This window comes from Gorilla gorilla, chromosome 18, assembly GCF_029281585.2.
Source record: "Gorilla gorilla gorilla isolate KB3781 chromosome 18, NHGRI_mGorGor1-v2.1_pri, whole genome shotgun sequence".
NCBI classification, from domain to species: Eukaryota; Metazoa; Chordata; class Mammalia; order Primates; family Hominidae; genus Gorilla; species Gorilla gorilla.
The window spans coordinates 32,916,303-32,936,681 of record NC_073242.2 but is presented as its reverse complement, the minus strand read 5'-3'; the positions used below and the strand labels follow the sequence as shown (position 1 = coordinate 32,936,681).

The 20,379-nt window shown below is 43.5% G+C and overlaps 1 protein-coding gene across 15 annotated transcripts in view; it reads left to right on the top strand.

Moving 5' to 3' along the window:
- The window catches only part of MRTFB (myocardin related transcription factor B), a 197,591-nt gene that overhangs the window by 152,302 nt on the left and 24,910 nt on the right, over positions 1-20,379 (top strand). For all 15 annotated transcript variants that reach the window (XR_008672645.2, XR_008672644.1, XM_055365839.2 and 12 more), the window contains 2 exons: positions 10,412-10,549; positions 18,617-18,864. Coding sequence is in view for 13 of the 15 variants with exons in the window: in XM_055365839.2 (XP_055221814.1) it covers positions 10,412-10,549; positions 18,617-18,864 (386 nt within the window). In the remaining 2 variants the exon portion in view is untranslated. The remainder of the gene's footprint in view (positions 1-10,411; positions 10,550-18,616; positions 18,865-20,379) is intronic.

Sequence of the window (20,379 nt, the reverse complement as noted above, 5' to 3'; positions counted from 1 at the left end):
TATAGGACACCATCAAGCGATCAATGTATTCACTATGAGAGTTCCAAAAGGAAAGAGAGAAAGGGGCAAATACATTAATTAAAGAAATAATGGCCCAAAACTTCACAAATAGGAGGAAAGACATGGATATACAAATACAGTCATGCTTTGCTTAACAACAAGGATACATTCTGAGCAAAGCATTTGTAGTAGTCAGTTCTCACACCACTATAAAGAACTACCTGAGACTAGGCAATTTATGAAAAGAGGTTTAATTGACTAACAGTTCCACGGGCTGTACAGGAGGCATGGCTGGGGAGGCCTCAGGAAACTTACAGTCACAGTGGAAGGGTGAAGGGGGGAAGCAAGCATGTCTTCACATGACAGCAGGAGAGAGCGAGCGAGCACAGGGGGAAATGCTACACACTTTCAAACAACCAGATCCCATGAGAACTCATTCACTATCATGAGAACAGAAAGGGGGAAGTCTGCCCCCATGATTCCCACCAGGCCCCTCTTCCAACACTTGGGGATTACAATTTGACATGAGATTTGGTCATGATTCAAATTATATCAGCATTGTTTGACAGTTTTGTTGTTGTGAAACATCATAGAGTATACTTACACAAACCTAGATGGTATGGCCTACTACACCTACTACAGTGTACCTTTACAGTGTAAATGGTTTTTAAAAATACTACACCTGTATAGAGCAGCTCCATTATAATCTTCTTATGTGCAGCCCATTGTTGACCACAATGCCTGTACAAGAAATTCAATAAACTCCAAAGACACCCGCAGGAGCACACATTATAATCAACTGTCTAGAGTCAAATAAGACAGAATCTTAAAAGCAGCAAGAGAAAAGTGACTGGTCACCTACAAGGAATCCTCAATAAGACTATCAGTGGATTTCTCAGTAGAAACCTTGAAGACCAGAAGGCAGTGGGATGACATATTTAAAATGATGAAAGAAGAAAACAGTCACCTGAAAATTGTATATCCAGCAAAATTGTTTTCAAAAATAAAGGAAAAATTAAAACATTCCCAGACAAACAAAAGCAGAGGGAGTTTATTACCACTAGAATTGCTCTACAAGAAATGCTAAAAAGAATCCTTCAATCTGAAGTGAAAGGATGCCAGATAGTAACTCAAAGCCATATGAAAATATAAAATTGGCCGGGCACGGTGGCTTACACCTGTAATCCCAGCACACTTTGGGAGGCCAAAGCGAGCGGATCACCTGAGGTCGGGAGTTCAAGACCAGCCTGACCAACATGGAGAAACCTTGTCTCTACTAAAAATACAAAATTAGCCAGACGTGATGGTGCGTGCCTGTAATCCCAGCTACTCGGGAGGCTGAGGTAGGAGCATCGCTTGAATCCAGGAGGTGGAGGTTGTGGTGAGCCATGATCGCGCCATTGCACTCCAGCCTGGGCAACAAGAGCAGAATTCTCATCTAAAAAGAAAAAAGAAAAAGATAATACATGGACAAATATTAAAACAGTATTATAATTTTGGTCTGTAACTCTACTTTTTTTCCTACAGGATTTAAAATACACATTCATTAAAAATTACAAATCTATGTTAATGGCCACACAGTATATAACAACGTAGTTTGTGAATGACGTCAGTAACATAGAGGGGGTGAAGCTGTAAAGAAGTAGCATTTTTTTATGTGACTGAAGTTGTTATCAATGTAAGATGGAATGTCGTAATTCTAAGATGTTATTTGTAATTCCTATGGAAACAAACAAAAAATCCGTAGAATCTGTGAACAGGCATATGCAAACCTACCCCCAAAAGCTGAGGAAGCTCAGAGGCCAAAGAAAGAGGCTGACAAACCCAGTTTCTCAGAGAGAAATATTTTATAGGAACTTAAAAACAGAAGCAATGTCTTGGGTGGCTGTCCACACCTGCCATCCAGAAAGCATTCATTCATTCATTCATTCATTCATGCCCGGCTAATTTTGTAGAGACAGGGTTTCGTCATATTGACCAAGCTGGTCTCGAACTCCTGAGCTTAGAGAGTCTGCCCACCTCAGCCTCCCAGAGATATTCTTTATATAGCAAGCTTTTAGGATAAAACATGTGCAGCTGGTCACATCTTCAGACTTTCTTGTCAGGACGTGACCACTGGGGAAGTTTGATAGCATCTTTATGAGGGGTTATCTATGCCATAGGCATTGTGTAAAGACCTTACTGCAGAACACCTTGCTGTGGAGGGGCCAACCACCAGTCATCATGGTAGTTTTGTTTCAAGATGGCATCAGACACTCTTGGCCATGCGACAGGCTATTTTTCAACAATGCAAAAGGAGAGGAGAATGGAATCAAAACAAGGCACTACAAAGCATCAGACACAGACATCCTGTGTTCATGGAAGACTTAGTATTGTTAATATGTCAGTGCTACCCCAAACAATCTACAGATTCAGTACAGTTCATATCAAAATCCTAATGTTGATTTTTGCAGAAATAGAAAAATCTTATGGAATCCTGAAAAACCAAAACAGTCTTGAATTTTAAAAAAGTTAGAGGTCTCATGCTTCCTAATTTCGAAACTTACTACAAAGACACAGTAATTAAAACAGTGGTATTGGCATAAGATAAATAGAACAGTGAGCCCAGAAATAAGCCCTTAGATATGGGATCAAATGATCTTCAACAAAGGTGCCAAGACCATCCAGTGGGGAAAGGATAGTCTCGTCAACAAATGGTACTGGGAAAACTGGATATCCACATGCAAAAAAGAATGAAGTTGGACCTTTACCTAACATCGTAGGCAAAAATTGACTCCATAGACAAAGATCTAAATATAATAACTAAAACTATAAAACTCTTAGAAGAAAATGTAGGGGAAAGCTTCATTATACTGGATTGGTTTCTTGGATATGACACCAAGGCAGCAAAAGAAAAAATAATTTGAGGAAAGAAATCTTTCCTCAAAACGTTTTGGCCAGACATAGTGACTCACGCCTGTAATCCCAGCTGTTCGGAAGGTCACAGCAGGAGGATCCCTTGAGGCCAGGAGTTGAAGACCAACCTGGACAACATAGTGAGACCTCATCTCTACAAAAAATAAAAATTAAAAAAATTAGCTGGGCATGATGGCGTGCACCTATAGTCCTAGCTACTCCAGAAGCTGAGATGAGAGGATGACTTGAGCCCAGGTTTGAGGTTACATTGAGCTATGAAAGCACCACTGCACTCCAGCCTGGGTGACAGAGCGAGAACCTGTCTCTTAAAAAAAAAGAAACAAGAAAAAAACTTCAGTGCATCAAAGGACATCAACAGAGTAAAAAAGCAATCCAAAAAATGGAAGAAAATATTTGCAAATCATGTATCTTATAAGGATTTGCTATGGTTTGGATGTTTGTCTCCTTCAAACCTCATGTCAAAATTTGATCCCTATTGTTAGAGGTAGGGCCTAATGGGATGCATTCGGGTCATGGGGGCAGATCCCTCATGAATAGATTAACGGCCTCCCTTAGAGATAAGTGAATTCTCACTGCATTAGTTCCCCGTGAGAGCTTGTTGTTAAAAAAAAAAAAAAAAGAAAGAAAGAAAAGCCCGGCCCCTCCCCGCTCTCTCTTGCTTCCTCTTTTCCCCTGTAATGTCTGTACACTGGCTCTATTTCCCCTCCCACCATGAGTGGAAGCAGCCTGAGGCCTTGCCAGATGCACATGCTGGTGCCACGCATCCTGTACAATCTGCAGAATCGTGAGCCAAATAAACCTCTTTTATAAATTACCCAGCCTCAATTTTTTTTTTTTTTTTTTGTTTTTTGAGATGGAGTCTTGCTCTGTTGCCCAGGCTGGAGTGCAGTGGCGCAATCACGGCTCACTACAACCTCCACCTCCCAGGTTCAAGGGATTCTCCTGCCTCAGCTTCCTGAGTAGCTGGGATTACAGGCATGCAACACCACGCCCAGCTAATTTTTGTATTTTTAGTAGAGACAGGGTTTCACCATGTTGGTCAGGTTGGTCTCAAACTCCTGACCTCATGATCCAACTGCCTTGGCCTCCCAAAGTGCTGGGATTACAGGAGGGAGCCACCATGCCCTGCCAAATATTTTTTAAAAGCCGTCCAAAACAGACTAAGACAGGACTAATATCTAATGTACAAAAAGAACTCCCACAACTCAACAACAAAAAAACTGTTCAAAAATGGGCAAAGGTTTGAATGTGGTTTTTGTTGCAGTCTATCTTAAAAAAACAAAAACAAAAACAAAAACAGGCAAAGGACTTGAATAGACATCCTTCTTAAGAGGATATGCAATTGGCCAATAAGCATCTAACAAGATACTGGATATCACTGATCATTAAGGAAATGCTGATCAAAACCACAAGAGACCACCTCATGCCCATTACAATGGCTACTATCAAAAGAACAAAAAATAAGTTTGGAAGGATGTGGATAAATTGGAACTCTTGTATACTGTTGGTGGGAAAGTGAAATGGTATAGCCACTGTGGACAATGTTCAGTCCTTAAAAAATTAAACTAGAATTGCCAAATGAACCAGCAATTCCACTTCTGGGTATATGCCCAAAAGAAAACAGGGCTGGGCGCAGTGGCTTACACTTGTGATCCCAGCACTTTGGGAGGCCAAGTTGGGCGGATCACAAGGTTAGGAGATCGAGACCATCCTGGCCAACATGGTGAAACCCTGTCTCTACTAAAAATAGAAAAATTAGCTGGGCGTGGTGGTGCGTGCCTGTAATCCCAGCTACTCAGGAGGCTGAGGCAGGAGAATCGCTTAGAACCCAGGAGGTGGAGGTTGCAGTGAGCCAAGATTGCGCCACTGCACTCCAGCCTGGGCAACAGAGCTAGACTCCATCTCAAAAAAAAAAAAAAATAGAAAACAGAAGTTAGATCAGATATTTGTATATCCCTGTTCATAGCAGCATTATTCACAATAGCCAAAATGTGAAAGCAACCCAAACGTCCACTGCCAGATGAATGGATAAACAAAATGTGCTATATTTGTATGTTGGAATAGTATTCAGCCTTTAAAAAGGAAGCAAATTCTGCATTCCGTCATTGATGAAACTCTAGCTCATGTTCAATGAAATCAGCCAGTCACAAAAAGACAAATACTGTGTGATTCCACTTATATAAGATTCTTAGAGTAGTAAAAATCATAGAGGCAGAAAAGAAAATGATGATTGCCTGGGGGTGAGGGGAATGTGGAACCAGGGGGATGTTGTTCAATGGGTATAGTGTATTGCTTGGGGACATGAACAAGTCTGGAGGTTCCGGTAGTGATGGTTGCAGAACAATATAAATGTAATTAATGCCATATACTTAAAAATGGTTAAATAGTAAATTTTGTGTTATATACATTTTAGTATAATTTTTTAAATGCACTTTTAAAGCAGGGATACGTACAGATCCTCACTACCAATCAGGTCATCAAGTACCCACTGAACGTCCACTAGATTCTGTGCAAGGAAATTCACTTTTAATATTCACTTACTTATTCTAAAAGTGAAATGCTTAAACTTATATATTATAGGAACGAATAGTCAGTGCTAGGTGATACATTTTAACAAAGCTAGAGTTTTACGTAAAATATTCATCTATTAAATATGCAATGCGTGATTTTTGTTTTATTCAACTCATTCATTTTTCATTTTATTTGGGGATTAGAATATGAAAACAATATTTAAAGAGTAATTGCATTTTGCCATCTTAGTTAAGAACTCTGCTGCATCCTAAATTAAAAACATTATTGACTTAAAATCTATAATACAAAAAAGCTTTGTTTTTAAATACCTAGTTTCTGTCCCTCAAGACCACATAAAGAAATTCTAATAAAGAGGAACAGTCCAGAAGCAATGACTGGCCCTTGTCCTGTGTACCATATTCTGCAGCAGGAACAGTGCAGACATCTGAAACAGGATAGAGCTTTAATCAGCTGAGAGGTTTGCTCTGACTTCTGGTTTTTTTACATTGTAGCAAAGCTTTCCTGTAGCCATTTCTAGTAGGAGAAAAGTCAGTCTTTATGATCAACAGTGCCTTTTTAGTTTTTTTTTGAATGCATACATATCCATTAAAAACCATCTCTCTGACATTTTCTTGTATGGGTTTCTGATGAAAATTAAAGATCTGGCCCTCGTGAGACCTGTAACCTGTAATGGAAACAGTGGTCAGATCCAATAAGACAAAGCAAAGTTTGCAGCTTTTTTTGTTTCTTTGGGGAAACAATTCAATCATTTTGAAATTAAATTTTTGTAGAACATAGGTTGAACTTAGGTCTCGGCAGCAATTTAAACCTATTTATATTTTAAATATTAAAAGTATTCTTTTGGATTCCCTATTTAATAAATGGTGCTGGGAAAACTGGCTAGCCATATGTAGAAAGCTGAAACTGGATCCCTTCCTTACACCTTATACAAAAATTAATTCAAGATGGATTAAAGACTTACACGTTAGACCTAAAACCATAAAAACTCTAGAAGAAAACCTAGGCATTACCATTCAGGACATAGGCATGGGCGAGGACTTCATGTCTAAAACACCAAAAGCAATGGCAACAAAAGCCAAAATTGACAAATGGGATCTACTTAAACTAAAGAGCTTCTGCACAGCAAAAGAAACTACCATCAGAGTGAACAGGCAACCTACAAAATGGGAGAAAATTTTCGCAACCTACTCATCTGACAAAGGGCTAATACCCAGAATCTGCAATGAACTCAAACAAATTTACAAGAAAAAAACAAACAACCCCATCAAAAAGTGGGCGAAGGACATGAACAGACACTTATCAAAAGAAGACATTTATGCAGCCAAAAAACACATGAAAAAATGCTCACCATCACTGGCCATCAGAGAAATGCGAATCAAAACCACAATGAGATACCATCTCACACCAGTTAGAATGGCAATCATTAAAAAGTCAGGAAACAACAGGTACTGGAGAGGATGTGGAGAAATAGGAACACTTTTACACTGTTGGTGGGACTGTAAACCAGTTCAACCCTTGTGGAAGTCAGTGTGGTGATTCCTCAGGGATCTAGAACTAGAAATACCATTTGACCCGGCCATTCCCATTACCGGGTATATACCCAAAGGACTATAAATCATGCTGCTATAAAGACACATGCACACGTATGTTTATTGCGGCACTATTCACAATTACAAAGACTTGGAACCAACCCAAATGTCCAACAATGATAGACTGGATTCAGAAAATGTGGCACATATACACCATGGAATACTATGCATCCATAAAAAATGATGAGTTCATGTCCTTTGTAGGGACATGGATGAAATTGGAAATCATCATTCTCAGTAAACTATCACAAGGACAAAAAACCAAACATTGCACGTTCTCACTCATAGGTGGGAATTGAACAATGAGAACACATGGACACAGGAAGGGGAACATCACACTCTGGGGACTGTTGTGGGGTAAGGGGAGGGGGGAGGGATAGCATTAGGAGATACACCTGATGCTAAATGACGAGTTAATGGGTGCAGCACACCAACATGGCACATGTATACATATGTAACTAACCTGCACATTGTGCACATGTACCCTAAAACTTAAAGTATAATAATAATAAAATAAAAAATAAAAAAATAAAAATAAATTAAAAAAAGATTCTGACATATTGCTGAATTTACTGTGGAACAAAATAAGTTTAAGTATCTCTTATGGCCTGAATACTTTAACTTTTATTTTAGGTTCACAGGTACTTGTACAGGTGTGTTATATTCGTAAATTGTGTGTCACAGGGATTTGATGTAGATTCTTTTGTCACCCAGGTACTAAGCCTAATACTCAATAGTTATTTTTTCTGCTCCTCTCCCTCTTTCCACCCTCTACCCTCAAGTAGGCCCCAGTGTGTGTTGTTCCCCTCTATGTGTCCATGTGTTCTCATCATTTAGCTCCCGCTTGTGAGAACATGCAGTATTTGGTTTTCTGTTCCTGCATTCGTTCGCTACTGTAATGGCCCCCAGCTCCAGGCCTGGATACTCTTTTAATCCTTTTTGGAATACATCACTTCAAAATTACTCACACTTAGATTCTTCTGCTAACTTTAGCCACTAGGAGCCTGACCCCTTGATATGGTCTAAGTGGGGTTTGGTACGGGAACGGAGGGGCTTTTGTTGTGTTTTGGTCCTTTCTAAAGCACATTAAAATGGCTGGCAAAATTAGAAGTTTTGATATATTTATCTTCAGATTAGGTAGAGTCAACAATCACTGTATTTCAGTTGGGTTATTCTTGTGTTATGCTGGAGTCTGGTTTTCTGAGTAGCAAAGTCACACTGAAATACCAAAAGAGCTAATAAGATAGGCACAGTCTAGAAATTTAGGCAAGACATCATAAATATTACATTTGATACTACATCCATGCTGCTGGGTTATTTTTCATGTGATTAACACTTACTGCTCTCAGATTCATCACACTATCTTCAGTCACTGGGGGCTGGACTGGCAAAATAGCTTGCCAGGTAAGGATTTATATGCAAAGAAATCTATATAGAGATCAGAATTCAAACATTTTAGTCTCTTTCACATACCAGTTACATAATAGCCAAGGAATGTTTTCCCCTCTGTGAACATTGACCCAGAGATAAGTATCCCCATTTCAAAAAAATATGCAAGATGAAAGGAAAACCAACCACGTAAAGTCATATTCAGTAAAGAAGTGATCAGCTAACATCTTCCACTTTATGTATGAGGCTTGGTTGGTCGGAGATTCACTGAGGAGCCAGATGTCTCGGGGCTCTTTGCGGGCAGAAATCTGCTGGAACACAGGTGTCCATTCTCTTAGATGAGCCCTTTCCCTTCATGTCTGTTTAAAAATGAAATTGAATGCAGCCATCTTTCAAAGTAAGGTCCTTCATATTGTCAACACTCACAGTTACTAATAACTGAAAAGCTGAAATCAGCAGCTGAAACCTCAGGGAGCGAGAGAGCTCACAAGGGCATGCATGATTAATTGCACACTCGCACACCCACGGTCTCAGCTGGGCTTGAGAACGTGACCCAGTGTGAGTAAAGCCAGAAGGAATGCCCATTCATCAATTAAACAAATATTTGTTTGAGTTAACTAGTATGTGCCAAGCTTCATATTTCATGCTGCTAATAGCCCTCCAAGTTTTCAGGTCATTTATTTTAAGGAGGAAAAATACAGTTTGCTATTTTAAAATGCAAATACTTTAACAAGATTTTGATTGTTGGTGTAGTGAATTTAAGAGTTGTTCAGGGAAGTGGAAGTGATAAAGGAGGACATTCTTCCTTAAGATAAGGGTGGTATAAGTAAGTCCAAGTAGTAATCAATATGCAAATTTTGACTAGTTTATTACAATAGTAATTGTTCTTTACAATAAAATACTTAAAATCTATGTAAAGTAGATTGCTAGTGAGAATTGATAAAACCTAGTAAAGCCTTCTGTAGCTTCCTTTGTTAATAATATGTGACTCCAAACTGAGATTCAGCAATTGTTAATTTTGGCCTGGGTAACAAAGTAGCTTCTTGTTTTAACTATGGAGAGATAATGTTGTCGGTAAAACAGATCAGTCTTACCAAAGTATATTCTTCAAATCTTCTGTTGCAAGAAATGGGGGAATATGGTTAATGAGAGTTCTAGTCAGATTTGGAGAGAGGAACAGAGGGTGTAAAGCACATTTATGGACACATGGGTGGCATGGACATTCAGGAAGGATGCTGCCGGAGGGTAGGTCGAGTGTGATGCAGGGAAGCCTGAAGGTCGTGTTTGGATCAGCCAGGGTCAGCATGACCTGTATAGCAAAGGGACTTTATGAATACCATGTATTGACCAGGCACAGTGGCTCATGGGTGTAATCTCAGCACTTTGGGAGGCCGGGGCAGGTGGATCACTTGAGGTCAGGAGTTCAAGACCCAGCCTGGCCAACGTGGTGAAACCTGCATCTCTACTAAAAATACAAAAACTAGCTGAGTGTGGTGGTGCATGCCTGTAGTTCCAGATACTTGGGAGGCCAAAGCCGGAGAATTGCTTGAACCCAGGAGGCAGAGGTTGCAGTGAGCCAAGATCACCCCACTGCATTCCAGCCTGAGTGAGACTCCCTCTCAAAAAAAAAAAAAAAAAAAAAAAAGAATACCATGTATTGTTTTGATCATATATACAAGTGTCTTGGACTTTTCTTTCCCTGCCAATAAAGAGTGGGTTCTGACTGTCTTTTTGAGAAAATACTCCAGTATCGTCAGTCTAACCTTACTTGGCTTTAGTTATTCACTGCTCTTAAAGACTAAATGATTGGCTCCACTGAGGCGTAAAGCATGTTATTCCACCATCTGGCCTCAGATATAATCATATTTTTCCTTTGCTTCTTTTCTAGTGGGCTTAAAAACCAGGTCATTCCCTTGTAATTCTAATTTTTCTGTTTTTATGATCATTAAGTTCACAGACTTGTTCCTTTTTGCCTTTTCCACCAGTTTGCTTCAGTGTCCCCAACAGTTCCTGAATTCTTGAAAACTCCTCCAACTGCTGATCAGCCTCCCCCACGGCCTGCAGCTCCTGTCCTCCCCACAAACACTGTGTCCTCAGCAAAGCCTGGCCCAGCACTGGTGAAGGTGGGTACTTTGGATACATCCTGGGTTTGGTGGCTTTATTTGTGACTCTGTCTATAACCCTGTGAATGGAAGACAAAGGCATTTATCCAACTTGCTCAGCCTGCTTCTTAGCCCAAAGTCTTAAAAACTAAGCCATGCAAAGACTTGCTAGACTGGGATCTTCATGTTTGAAATTGTGCTATAGTCATAGAAAAATGGCACAAATTTTGGTCTACTTAAAACACTAGGGGCTGGATGCAGTGGCTTACCTCTGTAATCCCAGTGCTTTGGAAGGCTGAGGCAGGAGGACGACTTGAGGCCAGGAGTTTAAGAACAGCCTGGGCAACATAGCAAGACACTGTCTCTACAAAAAATGCAAAAAGTTAGCCAGAGGTGGTGGTGCATGCCTATAGTCTCAGCTACTCAGGAGGCTGAGGCAAGAGGATCACTTGAGCCCTGGAGTTTGAGGCTGCAGTGAGCTGTGATCACACCATTGCACTCTAGCTTGGGTGACAGAGCAAGACCCTGTCTCTTTAAAAAAAACAAAACCAACTACTGGGGCTATGCAGAAAGCCCTGGTTCTGCCACCCAGGCCACTAAGATGAAACAAGAGAAAAACAGATTTAAACTTTTTAGAATTGTGTTTAGAACTTCTAGATATGGTGGGTGAGGAGAATAAAGTGAGGAATAGTTTAGGTGAATATAGATCTCAAACTTTTAAAACTAAAAAAGGATATTACAGTTAGCTAACTTCTCACCACCCTTCAGATGGGGAGACTGAGGCCCAAAGAAGAAATGACAAAGCCAGGAAGGGTCCCAACCTCCCGAATCCAAGTCTAGCTCTCTCCTGCCTCCCCCACCTGTTGCAGAACTCTTCTGAGGCAAGGGAGCATCTTTCAGATGAACACAATGCATATTCCTCACGGCCCTCTGTCCCCGGGACTGTCCTTGTCCTTGACCTTTCTGGAGAGAAGGCCCTTGTCAGCGTGGCCGAGTATTGGTGGTTTCAGGACATACATCAGTGTGTTTCCCCATCTTCTGTTGCTTAGCATTGGAGTCGGAAATTCCAGAGGGTTGCAAGTGGCAACCCTCCCCATGAAATCAGTTTTATACCTCCTCTCCCAACATCCCCACGCGTGCAACCCCGACGGCACAGAGGGTCTGCGTGCACAGCCCTCCTTCCCTGCCGATCCTCAAACGGGTTCTCTGCCTCTCTCTCTCTCTGAATGTCTGCTCTTCACTGATGTCTTTAAGGAAGGCTTTGGTTCTAGAGGAAGAAGCATTGTTTAAGAATGTGAAATTCAGGGGTTGGTTAGATAATTCTAGGACTATGCCAAGAGAGGAGGGGACAGGAACACATTAGGAAACAGACCAGAATTCTTTCAGTGTTTCTATAAGGAAAGCTGTTTCCCATCCTTCACTTGTGGGGGCTGATAGGTAGTAGCAGATTCCATCTGAGGAACACTAGTTATTATGTTTCTGTGCCCCTCCTCTACAGGTGCCTTCCTGACAGTGGCTGGGACAATTATTTTATCACTCTACAACGATTATACTCGAACCGCATTTTGAGTGTAAATTATCCTAGACCCCGTTCATTCTTATGATCAGTTTTAAAAGACTAAAAATAAAATGTATAGCCAGGTGCAGTGGCTCACGCCTGTAATCCCTGCACTTTGGGAGGCCAAGGCAGGCAGATTGCTTGAGCTCAGCAGTTTGAGCCAGCCTGGGCAACATGGTAAAACCCCATCTCTATAAAGTGTACAAAAAAATTAACTGGGCATGGTGGCACACACCTATGCTCCCAGCTACTCGGAGGCTGAGGTGGGAGGATCACTTGAGCCCAGGAGGTTAAGGCTGCAGTGAGCCGAGATCATGTGCCTGCACTCCAGCCTAGGTGACAGAGTGAGACCCTGCCTCAAAAGCAAATAAATAAAATGAACTATTGATAACGAAATAAGAAGGTAAATAGCTAATTGATTAATATTGTGGGATTGAAGGAATAAGTGGGGGAAAGTGTTTTCTGACATCGAGGTATATACCTTAAGTGCCTGATAATTAAAGTGATTTCCAATTAGCATGCACATTCACGATTCATTTGTTGAACGGATACTTATTCCAGCACCTTCTATGTGCCAGGCACTGTTCTGGGTACTAGGAATAGATAAAGCAAGGAACAAAAGATCACAAATCCCCATCCTTAGGGTAAACAGACAACCAAATATAGAGTGTGCCGGGTGGTGATAAATAATGTGAGGATGGGGGTGCTGGGGAGATAAGGAGAGACGTGTCTTTTAAATGAGGTGGTCTGGGGATATGCAGATGACATTTGGACAGAGATCTGAAAGAATTGAGGGTGTGAGCCATGAAGATATCTATATATGGGAAGAAAATTTGACGAAGGCAGCCAGTATCACTCCAACAGCAATGGCCGAGGCAGACAGGGTGTGGCCAGAGACCAGCGTCTGTAGAGCCTTGTAAGAAGTTAGGCTTTGTATTACTGCTAAGGGAAGGAGCTGCTGTAACATTTTTGAGCTGATATGTTAGAAACAGTAGGGCGCAAAGGTAGAAGCAGAGACAGGTAAAATGCACAGCAGGAGACAGTGGCAGCTGGGGAGATAACAGAAGTGGTTGGATTCTGGCTGCATTTGAAGGCTAAGCTGCCAGGATTTGTGGACAAGTTGGATATGTGGTGTGAAGAAGAGGAGTTGTGAACCATCTACTGTTGTGTGTCTAAGTGACTAGCAACTTGCAGTTGCCACGTCCTGTAATGGAAAGGAGTACACCTGGAGTGTGAGGTGCTGTGCGGGCACCGCATGATGTCCTAGAGGCAGCTGGATAGATGAGTGCAGACCTTAGGAGAGAGGTCTAGGTTGGGAATAGAAATGTGGGTCATCAGTGTATAAATGGCATTTAAAGCCATGAAACCCGGTTAAATTACCTAGGGTCTAAGTACAGGTGAAAAAGCTGTGCAAGAAGTGAGTTCTTGGGAACCTCCAACATTTTAGAGAGGAGAACCAGCAAAGGAGACTCAGCAAAAACAGCTAGCAAGAGTGAGGCAAGGCAGCCCTGAAGCCAGACACGATGTTTCAAGAAGGGAGAGGGCAACTGTATCAAAGGCTGCTGTGCCTCAGTTAAGATGAGTGCTGGGAACTGGCCTTGGTTTAACGTTGAAGCACAGCGACCTTGACAAGAACAGTTTCTGAAAGCTTAGTTGGAGTGGGCACAAGAGAGCCTGAAAGGCAGAGCTGGAGATGGTATTACAGAAAGCTTTTCTTTTTTTTTTTTAAATTTATTTTTTTTTTTATTTTTTTATTTTTTATTTTTTATTGATCATTCTTGGGTGTTTCTCGAAGGGGGGGATTTGGCAGGGTTACAGGACAATAGTGGAGGGAAGGTCAGCAGATAAACAAGTGAACAAAGTTCTCTGGTTTTCCCAGGCAGAGGACCCTGAGGCCTTCCGCAGTGTTTGTGTCCCTGGGTACTTGAGATTAGGGAGTGGTGATGGCTCTTAACGAGCATGCTGCCTTCAAGCATCTGTTTAACAAAGCACATCTTGCACCGCCCTTAATCCATTCAACCCTGAGTGGATACAGCACATGTTTCAGAGAGCACAGGGTTGGGGGTAGGGTCACAGATCAACAGGATCCCAAGGCAGAAGAATTTTTTCTTCGTACAGAACAAAATGAAAAGTCTCCCATGTCTACCTCTTTCTACACAGACACAGCAACCATCCGATTTCTCACTCTTTTCCCCACCTTTCCCCCCTTTCCATTCCACAAAACTGCCATTGTCATCATGGCCCGTTCTCAATGAGCTGTTGGGTACACCTCCCAGACGGGGTGGTGGCCGGGCAGAGGGGCTCCTCACTTCCCAGTAGGGGCGGCCGGGCAGAGGCGCCCCTCACCTCCGGGATGGGGCGGCTGGCCAGGTGGGGGGCTGAACCCCCACCTCCCTCCCGGACGGGGCGGCTGGCCAGCGGGGGGCTGACCCCCCCCACCTCCCTCCCGGAAGGGGCGGCAGGCTGGGCGGTGGGCTGACCCCCCCACCTCCCTCCCGGACGGAGCGGCTGGCCGGGCAGAGGGGCTCCTCACTTCCCAGTAGGGGCGGCCGGGCAGAGGCGCCCCTTACCTCCCAGACGGGGCGGCTGGCCAGGCGGGGGGCTGACCCCCCCACCTCCCTCCCGGACGGGGTGGCTGGCCGGGCGGGGGGCTGACCCCCCCACCTCCCTCCCGGACAGGGCGGCTGGCCGGGCCGGGGGGCTCCTCCCTTCCCAGTAGGGGCGGCTGGGCAGAGGTGCCTCTCACCTCCCGGACGGGGCAGCTGGCCGGGCGGGGGGCTGACCCCCCCCACCTCCCTCCCGGACGGAGCGGCTGGCCGGGCAGAGGGGCTCCTCACTTCCCAGTAGGGGCGGCCAGGCAGAGGCGCCCCTCACCTCTCGGACCGGGTGGCCGGCCAGGCGGGGGGCTAACCCCCCCACCTCCCTTCCGGACGGGGCGGCTGGCCGGGCGGGGGGCTGGCACCCCCACCTCCCTCCCGGACGTGGTGGCTGCCGGGCGGAGACGCTCATCACTTCCCAGACGGGGTGGCTGCTGGGCGGAGGGGCTCCTCACTTCTCGGGCGGGGCGGCTGCCGGGCGGAGGGGCTCCTCACTTCTCAGATGGGGCGGCCGGGCAGAGACGCTCCTCACATCCCGGACGGGGCGGCAGGGCAGAGGTGCTCCCCACATCTCAGAAGATGGGCGGCCGGGCAGAGACGCTCCTCACTTCCCAGATGTGATGGCGGCCGGGAAGAGGCGCTCCTCGTTTCCTAGATGGGATGGCGGCCGGGCAGAGACGCTCCTCACTTTCCAGACTGGGCAGCCAGGCAGAGGGGCTCCTCACATCCCGGACGATGGGCGGCCAGGCGGAGACGCTCCTCACTTCCCAGACGGGGCGGCAGCCGGGCAGAGGCTGCAATCTCGGCACTTTGGGAGGCCAAGGCAGGCGGCTGGGAGGTGGTTGTAGCGGGCCGAGATCACGCCACTGCACTCCAGCCTGGGCACCATTGAGCACCGAGTGAACGAGACTCCGTCTGCAATCCCGGCACCTCGGGAGGCCGAGGCTGGCCGATCACTCGCGGTTAGGAGCTGGAGACCAGCCCGGCCAACACAGCGAAACCCCGTCTCCACCAAAAAAATACGAAAACCAGTCAGGCGTGGCGGCGCGCGCCTGCAATCGCAGGCACTCGGCAGGCTGAGGCAGGAGAATCAGGCAGGGAGGTTGTAGTGAGCTGAGATGGCAGCAGTACCGTCCAGCTTCGGTTCGGCATCAGAGGGAGACCGTGGAAAGAGCGGGAGAGGGAGACTGTGGAAAGAGCGGGAGAGGGAGACCGTGGGGAGAGGGAGAGGGAGAGCGAAAGCTTTTCTTGAGAGCCCACAGAAATGGGTCTGTAGCTTGATTAGACTGTAGGGTCAAGGAAGGCTGTTTGTGATCCAGTGGGAGTGATCCAGGAGAAGAGTGGGGAACCACAGCCAGGTGTGGGCAAGGGAATACAGAAACCAGTTGAGGAGGGAAGGGCCAGCCTGAGACAGCAACACCAGCAGGAAGGAAAACGCAGAGTCTCGGTGCAGGCAGGCACTCAGCTCTGTGCTGATCACTTATATGTTCTCAATGTTTAGGCAGTGAGGTCATCAGTTGACAGTGAGGATGGGGGTGAAATACTATAGGTTTGGAGAGAGAAGAAAAGATAGACAGTATTCTGTAAGAGTAGGAAAATTAAAGGACCAGAAAAATATAACAGGATGGCCACGTAGCACTGATGAGCCCTTGAAGTTGGTGGTCACAAGTTTAAAGTGAGACTTGTCAGCATGGTTTTATGTTTTTCCTGTAGCCACTTTCAGTTATATGAGTACAGGCATGAAGTGGACCACTGGTTCTCAGCAGGGGTAAGTTTGCCTCCCACCACAGACATTTGGCAATGTCTGGAGACGTTTCTGGTTGTCACAATGCGGGGGACGAGGTGGGTGGGTGGAGGTTGCTAGGAGTATCTAATGCGTAGTGGCCAAGGATGCCACTGAACATCCAACAGTGCACGGGATGGGCTCCCACAACACAATTACTTAGCTCAAAACATCAGTAGAGACACTGTCGAGAGGCAGAAGGAGACAGAATTAGGTAAGGGTTTTGCCAGGTGTGTATGACAAAGGGGGGACTGTGCAAGTGAGGGGACCGTGGGATATAGCTTGGTAAGGAGGGAAGTGAGGAACATGTAAAGGTTATAACAGAAAGGGATTGTAGGTCTCAGTGGCATCAAATAATTGTTGTAGTTGGCATTCTGGATGGAGTGAATTGACAAAATACGTGGTGGGTATCAGAGATTGGGATGCTGGGAAGCGAGGGAGGTTCAAATAATTACAAGATCTAGGCTATCATCACACAGTGACTGGCTGAGAGAGGAGATGAGATATCTGGAAGCAATGAAGTCAAGAAGTCAAGGAACTAAGAGACCAGAATGTTAGAAGGATTGTACATGTGGATATTAAAATCATCAAGAACAGTCACTAAAGTTATGTTGAAGAAAATAAAGAGCATTGGGAGTGTCAGATGTGTCATAGAAGTCAGTAAAGAACTAGGAGGCCAGGTCCTGATGCTCAAGTCTGAAAGCGTGAGATGAGATTAACAACCAATCATTTCCAATACATAATTGCTTTTTATAAATTCTTATTTACCAGTGTTTAAAAATAGGCTCCTAGTTAATTGGATTATATTATGTCCAGTAGTATGCCGGTAAATGTTTAATAACTGGCTGGGCTCAGAGGGCAGATTATAGCCTTTGCCAATTCCCATGGTGTAAATATTCCCACAGTGGCCAGTTTCAGGCTACCGGTGTGATATTGCTGAATGCACAATTGGGAGAAACAGCACACGTTTGGTTCTCATGCGTAAGAGCTGGCTCCAGCACCCCGCTGGCTATGTCCGTAAACTGTTATGTAAAAATGGCCATAAAAATCTTGTTGCAGAATCATTCTTTTATACCAGGGATTTAAGAATTCATGACACGTCAAATGAAGAGAGAGAAAGGCACATTTCTAATAAGCATATATGGTATCATCCCAATTATATTAAAACATATCCAAAGGAAGGATATAAACAAGAATGTTAATAGTCACATTCTATGAATGTTAGAATAGCCTAACATTAGAAATGAGACTATTCCTAACCTGCAGAATGCAGTGAGTTTTGTTTTATTCTTCTTTGGTTGCAGTGTCCTAATTCTTTGGATATGAATATAGATAATGTGATCATATCAATAGCTCCATTTAATTGAGTACTTCTCAAAGTCTTTGTATTAAGTTGGGTATGTTCCCTACAGAAGCTTAGCAATACTTTCGTATATTTTCTTTTTTGTTTGTTTGGATGGGTTTTTTTCAGATGACACTATCTTAGAATCTGAATACTGAAAAGTATAAAGTGATCTGATAACTTAAAAACTGAGAAGACAACAAGACCTTCTGATTCCTAATCTTGAGATGAGGGATACATGGTCTCACATCCCAGTTTCAAAGGAAAAATGTAGTATTTGAAAAATTTTCAAATTCATGTTCATATCATTCAGTATTTGTTTTTGTATTATATTGCTTAAAGATAGTTTATATTCTGTTTTCTTCTCATTGGAAGCATTTTTTCATTTTTACATATTCTCCACAGAATTTTTAGGTATTACATGGTTTTGGTGAAGTATACTTAACCTTTTCCCATTGTATATTTAGCATGCAGCTTGTTTTTTACTAGGAGATTGTATGTGTAAGCACTTGGTAGTGTGTTCACACGGGAGACCCAAGGTCAGCGTGCATTGAGTTTGAATAGCTCATGCTGAGCATCTTGCCCATACCCTGAGGGAACAGTGCAGCAGGAGAAAATTTATTGGTCAAAGTTAATATGCAAACGTTTTCATGGCTTTTGAAACGAATTTAGCATATTGCTTTCCAAAGTGGCTGTACCTGTATCTAAGGTACATTTCTTTTTAATTTCAAATCATTTAGTCATGCAGTACAAAAGATTTTATGTGGTGACATCTCTTTAAATGTTATTTTCTTTTTCTCAAAAATAGCAAAGCCATCCCAAGAATCCAAATGACAAACACCGTAGCAAAAAGTGCAAAGATCCCAAACCACGGGTAAAGAAGTTAAAGTACCACCAATACATTCCACCAGATCAGAAGGGTGAGAAGAACGAGCCGCAGATGGACTCTAACTACGCCCGCCTGCTCCAGCAGCAGCAGCTGTTCCTGCAACTGCAGATCCTGAGTCAGCAGAAGCAGCACTACAACTACCAGACCATCCTGCCTGCACCATTCAAGTACGGCGGGGCCCATGCTATCCTCAACGCGGGGTTTTCTGTGGTTTTTTATGAGGAACTATAAGTTACCAAAAGTTGAATGTTGTCATTTATCTGTGCTCAGTAATGATTTTCATTTCTTTGTTATCAGAGCTTATCACACAGTTTCTGAAGTCCACATGGTGAGAGTGGCCTGCATTCCATTCCAGTTTCTGTCCTCCAAAATAGGTTCTGAATTTTTACAAGTTAGAAATGCCTTTTCACAATTATTCATCCAGATTTGCCTATTATTAGAACACCAAAATAGTACTAGATGCTCTGAGAAAAGCGTAAGTAGTATAAGACCTGGCATAAACAGCTAAAAGAAGAGAAGGATGGGCATGAAAGCTGGAGTGGTCAAAGGAAAGCCTGGTGGAAAAGACAGGATCTTTGTATATAGAAGGCTCGAGAAGGGCCTTTCCAGGCACAGGGGAATGCTGTGAGCACTAGTACAGAGGAAGGAATAGATAAGTAGTGCCTCTTCATTGGAAGGTGAGAAAAATTGCCTAAACAAAGAATCTGATTAATTTTTAAGTAAAAAGTGGAAGACAAAAATTGAGTACAGCCAATGTCTAAGGGGACTTGAAGCTGGGCAGAAGACCTTACTCAACACAGCAGATAGACAACGGAGTGCTTCAGAGCAGGCTGCTGACGCGGTGAGGCCAAAATATAAGAAAAAACAGCTGGATGCTGGTGTTGAAGGGACGTCTGGAGACAATGAAGAGCTCTGGCAGCAGAGTGAGTGTTTCAGAAGACAGTTAAAGGCCTTGGTGACGAACAACTGCGGAGAAGGAAGGTGTTTTCAAAGTTTGAACCCAACTGTGGGGGACAGAAGGGAGTGAATTCTGACAATTTCTGAAACTGAATTCACAGCAAGACATCAATGGCTAATTTTAATTACATAATAAAGAAAATTTCTGGATATACATTCCCAATATGCTTTTTCTGGGAAACAGAGATAAAAATGCAAAGATCTTGTCTTCATTTTCCTCACTTTTCATGAAAAAGAAATATTTGCATTTAACTCTAGAAAGAGATGCAAAAGCTCATTATAATGAAAAATTATTAGCCATGATCAGGTTATTCAACTTATGATTATATGACCTGTAGAAACTTCTGCTTTCTACATGTTGCGTAAGCATTCCCTCATAGGTAGCCCCTCTTTTCCCTCTTAAGATTCAAATATCTTGAGGAAGATTAAACCTATTAGTAATTCAGACCTGATTATGAAGTACTTAAATCTAAAACATCAGGGCATGGAGATGAAGAGAGAAAGAACTTTGTATCCAGTTACTATTTTAAGAGCAGGCAGACCCGAGTGAGCTATTGACATTGGAAGGGAATCAGGGGATACCAAAGAGAACTGGAAGAGAATCACAGACAAGCTGCTGCTACTTTGCAGCTTTGTCCAGGCCTTAGGGAGGCCTCCTCCACTGCCATCCTCCTTTGGCATTGGGCACCAATAATAATAATAATAATAATAATAATAATAATAAT